General features: G+C 38.9%; 1 protein-coding gene across 2 annotated transcripts; it reads left to right on the top strand.

Annotated features, from left to right (window-relative positions):
• The first annotated feature begins 213 nt into the window (after positions 1-213).
• Positions 214-13,351, top strand: LOC111195181 (uncharacterized protein C4orf54 homolog). 2 transcript variants are annotated; one of them, XR_007429535.1, is made up of 3 exons: positions 214-4,368; positions 9,370-10,383; positions 10,540-13,351. XR_007429535.1 is itself a non-coding variant. In XM_049472456.1 (2 exons), exon 1 carries the CDS (start codon positions 574-576, stop codon positions 4,360-4,362), a length of 3,789 nt encoding a protein of 1,262 aa, XP_049328413.1. In that variant the 5' UTR covers positions 214-573; the 3' UTR covers positions 4,363-4,368; positions 9,370-13,351. The 2 variants fall into 2 exon arrangements, 1 of the variants encoding a protein (XP_049328413.1); XM_049472456.1 differs by having other exon boundaries at positions 9,370-13,351.

Below are 13,351 nucleotides of genomic sequence, written 5' to 3'. Positions count from 1 at the left end.
ATTATAGTATAATTTTTGAGTGATCTTGACTCTGCTGTACTGTGTGTCCTCTGTTGCTGGTGTGTGTGTGTGTGTGTGTGAGAGAGAGAGAGCGAGAGAGAGAGAGTGTGTGTGTGGGGGGTTCGTGTCCTCGCTGTCTGCAGGAGTTTGGTCATTTGAGCTTGGGAGGGAGGGGATGGGAGGGGGGGCTCGTGCGTAAACACTCCGCAAGCAGTGGACACCAAGTGATCTGTGAGACCAGGACAGTCACTCTCTATCTCTCTCCTTCCTTCCCTCTCTCTCTTTCTTTCTCTCTTTCTTTCTATCACCCTCTCTCCCTTCTTCCTTCTTTCTCTCTGTCTCACCCTTGTATATTTTCCCCTTTCCTTCACTTTCTCTTTTACTCCTCTTTACTTTTCTCTCTCATTCAACTCTTCATTCTCCTTCTCTTTCATCTCTTACCCTCTTCCTCCTTTGCTGTCTTTATAAATGTCCTTTCTGCCCCCTCCCTCTCTTACTCTCTCTTGCTCTCTCTCAATCACTCTCTTTCTCTAGTCACTCTCACCGTGTGCTCGCGTCGTTCACGCTACTCACATGGAGACTCTCCACATGGCTCTCACTCTCGGTGAGCTTGCAGCTCCGTTGAAGAAGAAACATCAGGAGCCCTCACTGTCAGAGGAAGAGCCAGAGTCTAACTACGCAGACCTTGGGGAAACCACCACGGCCATCTCGGCAGGCATGAGGACAGACGCCGCGAAAACTGTGAAGGTCACGTTTACAGGGGAGGGGAACCAGCTGGCCGTGTTCAGATGGAAGGACACTGGAGAGACAAATGACTCTTCCTCTACCGTCAAATCCGAGAGCTCAGCGGGCAAGGAAGAGTCGGAGGAGCTGAGCTACACAGAAATGCGCCTAGGGAGTAGGAGCCAATCGGTGGATGAAAATGCTACGCCAACTGTGGACGCAGAATCGCACTACATCACAACTCACGAAATCCAGCTGACAGAGCTCGACCATGATGCCGACTGCGACTTTGGCCGTGGACCACGCTGGGATTATGATGACGACAATCTTGTTTACTCATTTGTGGATTATGCATCGTTCGAGAGTGTTAATGAAGATGGAATCAGGGCCAAAAGCACCCAGCGGATGGACGTACAGAGTTCTCGACCCCCCAAACTGGCGTCTGTAGGGGCACCAGTTAGCACCGAAAGTGAGCTATGTGAATCAGACAAAGGTACAAGTTCGGACGAGAGTCCCATCAAGACGCAAGATGACAGGCTCCCTTCCACTGGACAAGTTCAATTGGCTGTTAATGCTTGCCCATCCACCAACTGTCCAGAAGAAGAAGAAACTCCCCGTTACCTAATGGCACGAAACGCCACCGGAGTTTTCATAAACTCTTTTAACAAGGACGAGGCACTTCGGGAGCACACTCGCTGTTTCATCCCAGCCCCTGGCCGGCAACACCTTGCTAGCAAATTAAGAGGCAAAGATGTCAATGAGTATTCAAGTGGTGCATCCAGTTCTGTTAGTGAGCTGGACGACGCGGACAAAGAAGTACGCAACCTAACAGCTAAGTCATTCCGCAGCCTGGCATGTCCTTACTTTGATGCCATCAACCTGAGGACATCCAGCGAGTCCTCTGTATCTGAGCATGGGCTGAGTTTCAACAGATGGTCTGCCTTCGTTGACTGGAATTATGGCAGTATGGGCCGTGAGCGCAGTACACTAGAGGCCACTAAGCGTGTGGAAGGCAAAAATGGTAATGCTGTCACTGTTACATCCCAAAATGGATCCTCTGAGTCAACTGGAAAAATAGAACCAAGGAACAAGTTTCAGCCGGAGAGAGACAAAGCCAATGCAGTCACCATGACTGAGACATTGAACGTCAGTTACAACATCCAATCAGGTTTGGGCACAAAACACACATATAGTGCTATGGGGTCACGTGGGACAGCTAGTTTGGCCATTGCCAAGCCTGCCAGGCCAGTGCACGAAGGAGCAAATGTGCCATGTGAGATGGATGACAGCACAGAACACACCTACAAGAAGGCCATCTTTGCCTCAAGCCTCTTGAAAAATGTCATCTCCAAAAAGATGCAGTTTGAGCAAGAATGTAAAATGGAGAGAGACCAAATGCAGCATGCTTCGCCATGCCCTCCAGCTAGGGAACAAGACTCTAACATAAACAGCACAGACACTAAGGGCTTACAAAGGCAAACATCCGAAACAGGGTCAGGGTCTGTTGTCTCCCTGGAGGAGCTTGGAGACATAATGGACAGTGCTTCCCACGTTTCTGAAGAGGAAGCACAGAGTAGTTTGTGCACTGCCACCGCAGAAGTCAAAGTGGAGTCACCAAGCGAAGCCAGGGCAGACCCTTGCGAAAGCAGAAAAGATCCTTTACCATGCAGCCAAAACAGTGCCTTCAAGACCTGGAATGACGGTGAGCAGGACAGCTTCAAATTACCACCTGAAAATGATGACAAACCTACAGAGAAACTGGCGTCCACCACAAAAACAACAGCAACAAAGGAGAGAGAAAGTGAAAATGGCAAGACGACCAAAATGTCCCATTTGTACGTCCCAAGTTCACATCTCCAGCCCAAAGTAGAAGCAGGAGGAGTGCACAGAGGAACAAGTACCCCCTCAGAGTGCAATCAGAGTGGGAAACCCCAGGAGATTACAATTCGCTTGCACAGCATGAAGGAAAACAACAGCAATCCATTCAGCATCTCTAGTCTGCTAACCCCTAACATTGCTCACCCAGTTAAAAGTCATGTAGTGTCCATGAGTGACAAAGCCCCACACTTCATGGTAAGGGATGTCCGGGACAATAAATGGAAGCTGCAGACTCCTATCCATCAGGTGCGGGATGTGCGCAAGCTGGTGAAAAGCTCCTATAGGTTTGTCTCACTAGAAAACGTGGACAACAAAACAGGAACCTCTGTGTCACATGAGGAGAGTCACCCCGTTAAGAAAGATCCAGACAAAGCTCACTTCCCCAGCCCCATGGTGATCAAGTGCCAGTCAGTAAACACAAGTGGTATTGCACAGCGAGCAGCAAAAGGAAACAGTGAGATCTCACGAGAATCAGAGACAGGGCGAGATGCATCCCAATGCACCAGAAACGAAAGCATGCGTCGGGTTCTGGGGGCGAAACAGACTGACCCAAAACCTGTCAGACAGAAAGTGGAGTGCAAGCTCACAAACCAGGCAGCTCTTGAGAAGCTAAAGGCTGCAGTAAAAACAATGGAGCAGCTATACGTCTTCGACAGGAATGAGTGGAAGCGCAAAACCGAGGCACCGCGAGTAGTTTCAGACAGTCACGTACTCTCTCTTATCACTAGTGAGGAGCATGGGATGGGTGGCAAAATAGACTCAGAAGATGATCTGGGCAAAGTCACAAACCTTGACTTGCACACTGAGAAGATATGCGTGAAACCGGCAGTGGAAATTGAGACATCTAAAACTGTAACAACAAAGCGTGACTCCATTGATGAGAGGTGTTTGTTGGGTCTAGGAAGCAGTCTGGGCAGTAGAACTATTGCTGCTGCACAGCAAGGCAGTCGCACTGTCCAGAAGTGTTCCAACAGTGGCAAGCCCAGCTCTACTAAAGGTCCCTTGTGCCTAAAGATTTCTCCACCTAAATCTAGGTTAGAGGAACAACATAGAATTGGAACCACTGCTTCAGAGACTCTTTGTAAACCTCAGCATCCACATCCAACTCTCTCTGATTCTGAAAACTATCTGACCATACCTGTCAAATCTCGCCCAAAAGAACCAAAACATACCCATCAACACCGTCCCCCACAATCCCACCCACCCCTGCAGCGCTCCCCGGTTATCACAGATTCTTGGTCTCCTGAGAACTCAACAGCGACCATAGTGCATCCCCATACACCTCATCCACAAATGCTGTGCATTACACCCCCTACAGATGCCCTTGCCCAGAACACCCAGCGAAAGCTCTTGCTGGATCCCACCACCGGACAGTGCTACCTGGTAGACACCCCTGTCCCCCTGCAGCCGGTCACTCAGAGACTCTATTACCCCGAAAGTGGTCGATACGTGGACGTGCCAATGTCCGTGAACCCTGTACCTGTCTCGCCCGTCACCCTGAGTCCGCCCTACGCTCCCCCAGCCTACTTCATCTACCCACCCACCCTGCTGCCGACCCATTCACACTCCCAACCATCCACATATTCAGAAGGGGACAGTACTGGATCCAGACCAAGCGGCCTGTACTTCACCCCACCACCAGGTGTAGCAACTTCCAGCAGTAAGCCGGTGATTAGCATCACATCACAACAAGGGCCCCGAATCATTGCTCCTCCTTCATTTGATGGGACAACCATGAGCTTTGTGGTGGAGCACAGATAACTGAGGGTGAGTAAGCTGTACTGAAGTTGAATGATATGTGTGTACATCTTTGGTCTGTAAAAAGTGGTGTTTTTTGTGAAATCATCTTAAATCTAGTCAAAATCTTTCATTTCACATTGTGACCTTGTTGTAAGAATATTTTTTTTATGTATTTTGAAACTTATCTGTAATCACTTTCACTAGGTTAAAAAGAGAATTATTACAACTTATTTTGTTATAATCTAAAATTGTGAAATATTAGATTATTAATCTAGATTTGAGATGATTTCAGTTGTCAAGATTATTTTGCAGTGTTGATGGTTAAACTGCAACATCTTTGCTAAACTAGAATAAATAACTGATTCAAATAATATTTCCTAAAGTATGTGCTCAGAGTTGAACACAAAAAAAATAAAATTATCGTAATAGCAAAACTTGCAGAAAGCCCAAAAAAAAACATTTTTTACTGTCTATATTGCAATATTGTCTGAGCAGGTCCTCTAGTTCAGTGTTATTTTATCAATAATTATGAATCAATTCAAAATCTGAAATTTGTCAAGACTAAAATGCTTCCTAAAGAGTGGAAACTGAACCATTGAGAGAACAGAGATTTACACCTCTGGTGTGTGTGTATGTGTGTGTAAGAGAGAAAGACCAAAAGAGAGAGTAAGTATGTAGTATGTGTGTGTGTGTGTGGGTGTGTGGGTGGCTGCATGTGTGAGGAAGACAGAGTGTGTGCGAGTGTGTGTGAGAACAAAAAACAGAGGGTGGGAGATAACGCGTCTGTGAGAGAGTGAGAGATGGTTTGATAAAGACAGGTTTGTTCTGATATATATATATATATATATATATATATATATATATATATATGCTCACATTTATATAGGAAAATCACTGATATATATTCCTGTATATCGTCGCTGTCCAATTAAAAACAAGTATCTTCATTTTTGTCGGTTTTTAGTTTGTTACATAATTTGCACACACAAACGGTCCCTTACACTGTCTCAAAATTTCTTGATGAACGGACCAATAGAAATTCTTCAAAATTAACTGAAATAAACAATTTTTACATTGACTTCCATTAAAAGTTATGAAGGTTTCATCTATCTCCTGTAAAGTTACTGTTTTGGTTATGCATGTTATTCATTGGACAGCAACGACATGTAAATACGTTTCTCTATTCTATTCATTATTATTAGGCACTCTTATAATTTCTTAAACTGTAGGCTAAATCTAAATCTCAAAATAACTTAAAGTATTGGTTGGAAATTATTGGAATTATTACATTTTTGTAATTAACATGTTATCTGTCAGTATACCTGCATTTTTGGTTTGTTCCGGATTGTAATAAATAGAAAAATAAGTTTTTTTTTACATTGTGAATTTATATATATATATAAACACTGCTGATTTAATATCTAAAATATTGACTTGCATTGTGCATATTTGGGCTTGTTGCCAGGTTTTATCACAGATGTGTGGGCTAACTAAAGGCACTCTAGATGTCAAAAGGTCATGCTTGGATATGTGTGAGATAGATAGACAGACAGACATGTACATACACAGATAGATAGACAGACAGACAGACAGACAGACAGACAGACAGATAGATAGATAGATAGATAGATAGATAGATAGATAGATAGATAGATAGATAGATAGATAGATAGATAGATAGATAGATAGATAGATAGATAGATAGATAGATAGATAGATAGATAGATAGATAGATAGATAGATAGATAGATAGATAGATAGATAGATACTACGCAGCATGCATTCATGAGTGTTTATGTACCTGAATGGGGCACATGCACATATGCGTCAGTGTCTGACTGTGTGAGAACCAGAAAGACAGAGAAGTGTGTGTGTGTGTGAGTGTGTGTGTGAGAGTGTGTGTGTAAAGGTCAGTGTGTAAAACATTTGTTGTGCTGAGGCAGGAGAAGGACAGCTGCCGAGGCCCATCAGGGGAACCAGCGGCAGGGTCAGGCCTTTTTATAGAGAGAGAGAGAGAGAGAGAGAGAGAGAGAGATGAAGAGAGAGAGAAAATGATGGAGAGAGAGAGAAAGAGAGAGAGAAAGAGAGAGAGAGACAGCCTTACCATGCTTTTGCCTCTAAGTAGTACAGTAGGTCAATGGTATTGTCTCTCTCTCAATCTCCCAGAGTCTCACTGTGGTGTGGTGTGAGAAATCTCTATATCTGAATCCCTGTTCAGAAACAGAAGCAGAGACTATAACAGCACTGAAACATCGTCTGAACCATTCACAAATACAGATTTACTTATATTATAGAGTCAGTTCACTCTATTTAGCTTTATTACCATGCTGTGTGGTAAATAGAGTCCCTTTAATTAGCACATGGCTAGCTCACTTAGCAAGGTTAGCTCGTTAAATATAAAACATTAAAGTAAAAATACAAAACTGTAGAAATGAAAGAAAGATAAAAGTCAGCTTTGTTTTATATACATTTTGTTTTGAAAACATTTCTTGCTCAAAAACAACATCTTAATCCTCAAACTAGCTAATGTTGTTAGCATAACTAGCATACTGATATATTTGTACTGGGATAAAGCAGTTCTCTGTAAGCCGTAAACCTTAAGCTAATGAAAATGCAATATTTCAAGTATTAGTTTAGTTGTATCTGTAATTTTAGAGTGTTCAACAGTATTTTTTAGAAAGCTTTAGAACATAGTTAGTTTGTTTCCTGTGAAGCTTGTTTTGAGTCCTTAAGAGCATTAAAATTATATTCAAATTAGGTAATAAAAATAGTAAAAGTGCATTTTCTAGTTAATATATTATTTTTACACTTTAATAAACTTAAATACTGCTTCAAGTGTAGTTGTTTTTTCTGTATAATTAAGGTGTACACAATATGTGCATCAATATGCAAAGTAGTACATTTTCAATATACTTCAAGTGTATTAAAATAAGGTTAAAATTAAAAAAGCACTCAAAAGCACAACCTAATGAATTTATGTTGTATTATTAAAATATAGCTTCATTGCAATTGAAATATTCTTAAGTTGCCAGAAGTTGTTCCAAAATAGTACATTTAGTACGTATTTACGTACGTATTAATTTTAATGCTAAAAGTATGCACTTTTGAATGTTAAATATACTTTCAATATACCTAAATGCACTTTTCTTTTACAAGGGCATGGTTGAATCAACATTGTATTTGGTATTGATTTTTAAAAGTGAATTAACATTGATAAGGCAACGTTGTTTCAACGTCATACGTTTAACTTTTAATAATGCAGAGCTCTCTCTTGGTGTTCTCAATTGTATGGAATTAGCAATTTTATTTTTATTCTCTCTCTCTCTCTCTCTCTCTGAATATACATCTCTGAGAAATAGGAACTGTACAAATACAAAAAAAAAACAATTATTGTACGCAGCTTAAACTAGAAAATAGTTAAAAGTGTAAAAAAGTAACAATAAACTTGCATCATCACTGTAGTAAAGCTGAGTATAAAGAATGTTACCCATCACCACTACCAATCTGATTGGTAAACATTTGACCTCAAAAACACTAAAACAGTAAAACTAATAGAGCATGAGCACACCCCTCAGGTATGATGAAGAATTGGTGATAAATTAAAAAGCAGTTACTGCAAATGGAAGTAAAACCACTTTTCTAAATCCACGTTTCTATCCAACCATTTTTTTTTAATGGTGATGAAATGTAAAATGCTAATTCGAAAGGCAGAAAGTTGAGGATTTAATGTTAAAATTTCAACGTTTGCACCACCATTTAACATTAAATGTTGTCCCAATGTTGTTTTAATGTTGAAGTATTAGTATTGTTTTTTTCTGTAATGTTAAATTGTACAGTAGCATTGTTTTTTTAATCTTAGAACATAGTTACTGTGTTTCCTGTAAAGCTTGTTTTAAGTCCAGTTAATGTAATTCTTCATCTATAATGTATTAAACCGTTAAACGCTATAGTGTAAAGCTAAAAGCCAAACAGTGTTATTTGTAATGGGTGCTTTAAACACATTTCATGCTTAAAAAATACAAATCCCAAATGTTTTAGCTTAGTTTTGATCTTTTTTCTATGAAAATGTAGAACACAGTGCTAGTTAACTTAACTTAGTTTAAATTTTTAGGTGGCTAATGTTCAAGATTGACATAAAAATGCTCCTCATGGCATTGTGTTTATTATGTTTGCGTGTTATGTGTAAAACTGCCCACTAAAACAGCCATGTGTTATGTGATAATTTGCTAATTCTTATATTTAAATCAATAACTTTCTGTAAAATTAGTTTTTAATCATTGTTCTGCTGATCATGGTGCTAGCTAATGCTAGGTAATGTTCATCAGTAATATACAATTGTTTTTTTTTAGGATATTCTAATTGTTTGAGATGCACTAGTACTTCTGTTGAGTTTTTTTTATTTATTTATTTATTAAATGTCCAGCCAAAAATGGCTAATGTTTATCTAACTAATTCTACTTTTATAAGGTTGTTTTGAACTCATTCCCTATAGGAAACTACAGCTATGGCTGCTAATGTTGGTGACTTCTTTTGTTAAATTTAATCTGTAAAAAAAACTAAAGAAAAAACTAGTCTTATCTAGCTGATTTTACCTGGTGTATTCTAAACACACACCGCTTTTATTGTCCTGTAGAGTAAGTACTGCCAATAGAATAGGACACTCTGGAGAAGATAAAGATGAACTCATGGTCACCATAACTAATATAAAGTGTGGGCTAGAGGGGCACAAACCCCCAGCATTTAGGTTTAAAGCAGTTTGCTTGACTGTTCTCAACACATTTGATAGTAAACAGATAAAATATTATTTAACATTTTAACATTTTTGATGTTGTTATATGTCATATTTTAGAGAGTCAGCAACAATCAAAAAAGACCCAGAACAGGTTAACAAGCTAAGCTAGTTTTTGTATCAGCAGGGATTAGTTACATTCACATTTTCAGTTTATCTCAAAGATCGAATGCTCCAAAACACGATAAACACACTGATAAAGTTCTATTTTTTCTCTGTTTCTGTCTCACTTCTCCCAGGCTTGGAGAGAATGACTGTGTGATTGAGTAAGTGTGTCAGAGTGTGTCTGTGTGTGTCTGTGTGTGTGTGTGTGTGTGTGTTAGCCTCCAGAAACCTGTCCAGGTTCTCACCACGACTGCAAAAACTCCCACGGTTATCGGAAATCATCTGTCACTTCCTGTGTTCGTGCTTCCTGTATGCTCTGCAGTTTGTGATAGAAGCATGGGATGTTTAAAACGGCAGCCCTCGGGCGTGGAGGACAATCAAAAACCTTTATTTTTATTTAGATCTGATTTTATTTGTTTTTGTACCAAAGCGCTGTGCATTCAGTAATGGCCTGTTGCCACCAGGTAGTGGAATTATTACATGTTTATGGAAAAATTGGACAAAATTGGACTAAGATTTTAACAATCACAGTACAGTTTCTGACAGATTTTGACTGTCACAATAATGAGTTTTGAAGATTTTGACTCTCATAACATTGGATATGGATTTGTCACAGTAAGGACTTCAACTTATACTTTTAAACTACTTTCTTCTTTCAAAATCTGAAACAGGGACATTTTCACTGTGGGAATAAGGAATTTTGAAGCTTGAACTAGGAAGATTTTGACTGTTACAACAATGACTTCTGAACATTGACTGTCGCATTAAGGAATTTTGAAGATTTGGACTGTCGCAATTAGGAATTCTGAAGATTCTGACTGTTACAACAATGACTTCTGCACATTTTGACACAATAAAGAATTCTGAACATTTTGACAGTCGCAATAAGGAATTCTGAGTATTTTGATTGTCACAATAAGGAATTCTGAATATTTTGATTGTCACAATAAGGAATTCTGAAGATTTTGATTGTCACAATAAGGAATTCTGAAGATTCTGACTGTTACAACAATGGCTTCTGAACATTTGGACTATCGCAATAAGGTATTCTGAATATTTTGACTGTCACAATAAGGAATTCTGAAGATTTTGACTGTTACAACAATGACTTTTGAACATTTTGACTGTCGCAATAAGGAATTCTGAAGGTTTTGACTGTTACAACAATGACTTCTGAACATTTTGTCTGTCACATTAAGGAATTCTGAAGATTTTGACTGTTACAACAATGACTTCTGAACATTTGGACTGTCGCAATAAAGAAATTCTGAAGATTTTGACTGTCACAATAAGAAATTCTGAAGATTTTGACTGTCACAATAAGGAATTCTGAAGATTCTGACTGTTACAACAATGACTTCTGAAGATTTTGTCTGTCGCAATAAGGAATTCTGAAGATTCTGACTGTTAAAACAATGACTTCTGAACATTTGGACTGTCACAATAAGGAATTCTGAACATTTTGACTGTCGCAATAAGGAATTCTGAAGATTTCAACTCTCCCAACAACAATTTTCAGAGATTTTAACTGCTTAATAGTCTATTTTCTCAATGTTTTGATTTGTGACTGTCTCAAAATTTAAAAACTCATTAGTTTGACAGTGTATGGCAGACTTTCAGTTTCTCCTACTTTCCCCTACTTTTTAAAAACGTCCCTACATAGCATTCTGCTGATCTGCCGCAGATGGCAACGCACAGTTTTAGATAATGTAACGTAATAGAGTCAATAATTTTGACGCAATTATCTGACTGTTAAGAGAAGTTAGTCTTCATTAGCATTGGTCCAGTTCTCTAGCTTGATGCTACTCTGCTGAAGAAACATGTGCTGGTCATTTTTACTTGTGTGAGGAGTACCAATCAAGATGAGAGTGTAGCACTTTTTGGGGGCGAGGTAATGACTGTTCTGCCTCTGTGAAGCTGAGCAGTTCTTTACGGTGTTATTGTCTTTTATGGACACCATGGCTAAAAAATGGTAACCACTGAAATGCTTCTGAAATTAAGCTTTTTTTCTAGATTATACAGTGTATTAAACATCTACCATCCTTTGAAATAATTAAAAATATTTATCATTGTTATTCCCCATGTTAACACAGATCTTAGCAGTGTTACACTAGCCTGTGTGCATTTGTTTGACTTTCTGTTTCCGTTTCTGTTTTTTTGTTGTTGTTGATTTTTTTTTTTGTTCCATTTATGTGAGCGTACATTAAAGGTATATGGATCTGCAGGCCAGTCTGTTTACCTGCTCTCTGAAGAACACTTAATTTAGGCCAATTTAATCAAATTTAGCAATGTGGAGAAAAGAGTCATTGGGTGAATCTTATTCTATGATGAAAAATGGTCCAAAGCAGGTCTGATCAGTCTGTTCTAATGACTTCTCAAAGTTCTTGTTTTATCTTGTTTCAAAACCTGAGAATATTTGTGGTTGTTTTTGTTTTATTTTGTCTTTTTTCATCTTTTTGTTCATGATTTTTTCTCTGTAAAGTCGTCTGAGTGTCATTTAAGGGGAGTTGAAACACTAACCTGCTGCACCCTCCTGCCTAATTCAGTCGTCCGTCATCAGCTCTAGATCTTTATCCGTCTATGTTTCCCAGGTCGTTAATCCTAGTCTATGAAAAGGGGAATCATTATATGCACATATCCTATTTTTACACTATCGCTTTCCAGCATTTCTTCGTCTCCGCCTTTAAAACCAATATACAGCTCCGGAAAAAAATAAGAGACCACTTAAATATGATAAGATTTTTAAAATTTAACAAATTAAAACTCGCTGGAATATAATCAAAAGGAAGATGGATGATTACAAGCCATTCAAACCAAGCTGAACTGCTTGAATTTTTGCACCAGGAGTAAAGGCATAAAGGTATCCAAAAGCAGTGTGTAAGACTGGTGGAGGAGAAAATGCAAAGATGCATGAAAGCAGTGATAAAAAATCAGGGCCATTCCACCAAACTTTATGAATATTATTATTATTATTTTTTTGCATGCCTCTGCATCTTTTTTGTTATTTCATCCATTTCTCATTTTCTGCAAATAAATGCTCTAAATTACAATATTTTTATTTGGAATTTGGGAGAAATTGTGTCTGTAGTTTATAGAATAAAACAACAATGTTCATTTTACTCAAACATAAACCTATAAATAGCAAAATCAGAGAAACTGATTCAGAAACTGAAGTGGTCTCTTAATTATTTCCAGAGCTGTATATACATCCTGCCTCATATTTGCATTTCTTCTTGCACCACCAGAAAATTGTAATCTTCTAAGACCTGGAATTCACAAGACCTCAAGAGATCTGTCCTGTGGGGTCTGGCACAAAAAGTTATATTAGCAGCAGATGTCTCATTCTTGCGCTCATCCATTTTCCCTGCTTCCAACACACCAACTTCAAGAATTGACTGTTCTCATCTCACTTGACAGTGGTTTTAAAATTATGGCTGTTGTAAAAATGGGAGGAGCTAAACTCTAAGCACTGTGACATTCAAAATACAATAACCCATTAGATTAGCTTCCATATTCACCACACCAATCAGCCATAACACTAGCACCACTGCCTTGGGAAATGAAAAACATTGATTTTATTCATTCCAGTGATGCTTTCAGCACTGTTCTGGTTTGCGAACCAAATTTTGAACCATTCGCCGCATTTCCACCAACAAATGCAGGTTTCAGAAGCAGGAACGTTTATTTGCAGCAGAAAGCAAATAATTAATTTTTATATCCCAAGGATAGAAGGACGCGGGACTTTTATTATGTAATTGGAACAGCTGCGTAATTGATGATATCACCCTCTCAGGGGAGCATTACATTATTTACTTTCTTAACAAAATAAACCACATATCTGAAATGTAAACCACTATATTTACAGCTAAAATTAACTTTAAACTTAATTTTATCACATAGCAGTACTAGTTCAGAAACATACAACTTACAGGTATGTACTTTCTCCTCTGCCGATAATGCTACAAGGTGCATTCTGGGATGTTGGACTGTAAGGAGTTGTTTTTCAAGAACCAGAGTACTTTTAGTGGAAAAGTACTAATGTTTTAGCGGTACTAATGTTATGGCTGATTAGTGCATGGACAATATGTACTGGGAAGGGTAAGAAAGGAAAATGTG

This window comes from Astyanax mexicanus, chromosome 25 (genome assembly GCF_023375975.1).
Source record: "Astyanax mexicanus isolate ESR-SI-001 chromosome 25, AstMex3_surface, whole genome shotgun sequence".
In the NCBI taxonomy this organism is placed as follows: Eukaryota; Metazoa; Chordata; class Actinopteri; order Characiformes; family Acestrorhamphidae; genus Astyanax; species Astyanax mexicanus.
Note: the sequence above shows the minus strand (reverse complement) of the source record. Positions and strands in the feature narration are given on the sequence as shown.

Excerpts from the sequence above, each read along its gene's own strand:
- LOC111195181 (XM_049472456.1), top strand. The coding sequence starts at position 574 with ATGGAGACTCTCCACATGGCTCTCACTCTCGGTGAGCTTGCAGCTCCG.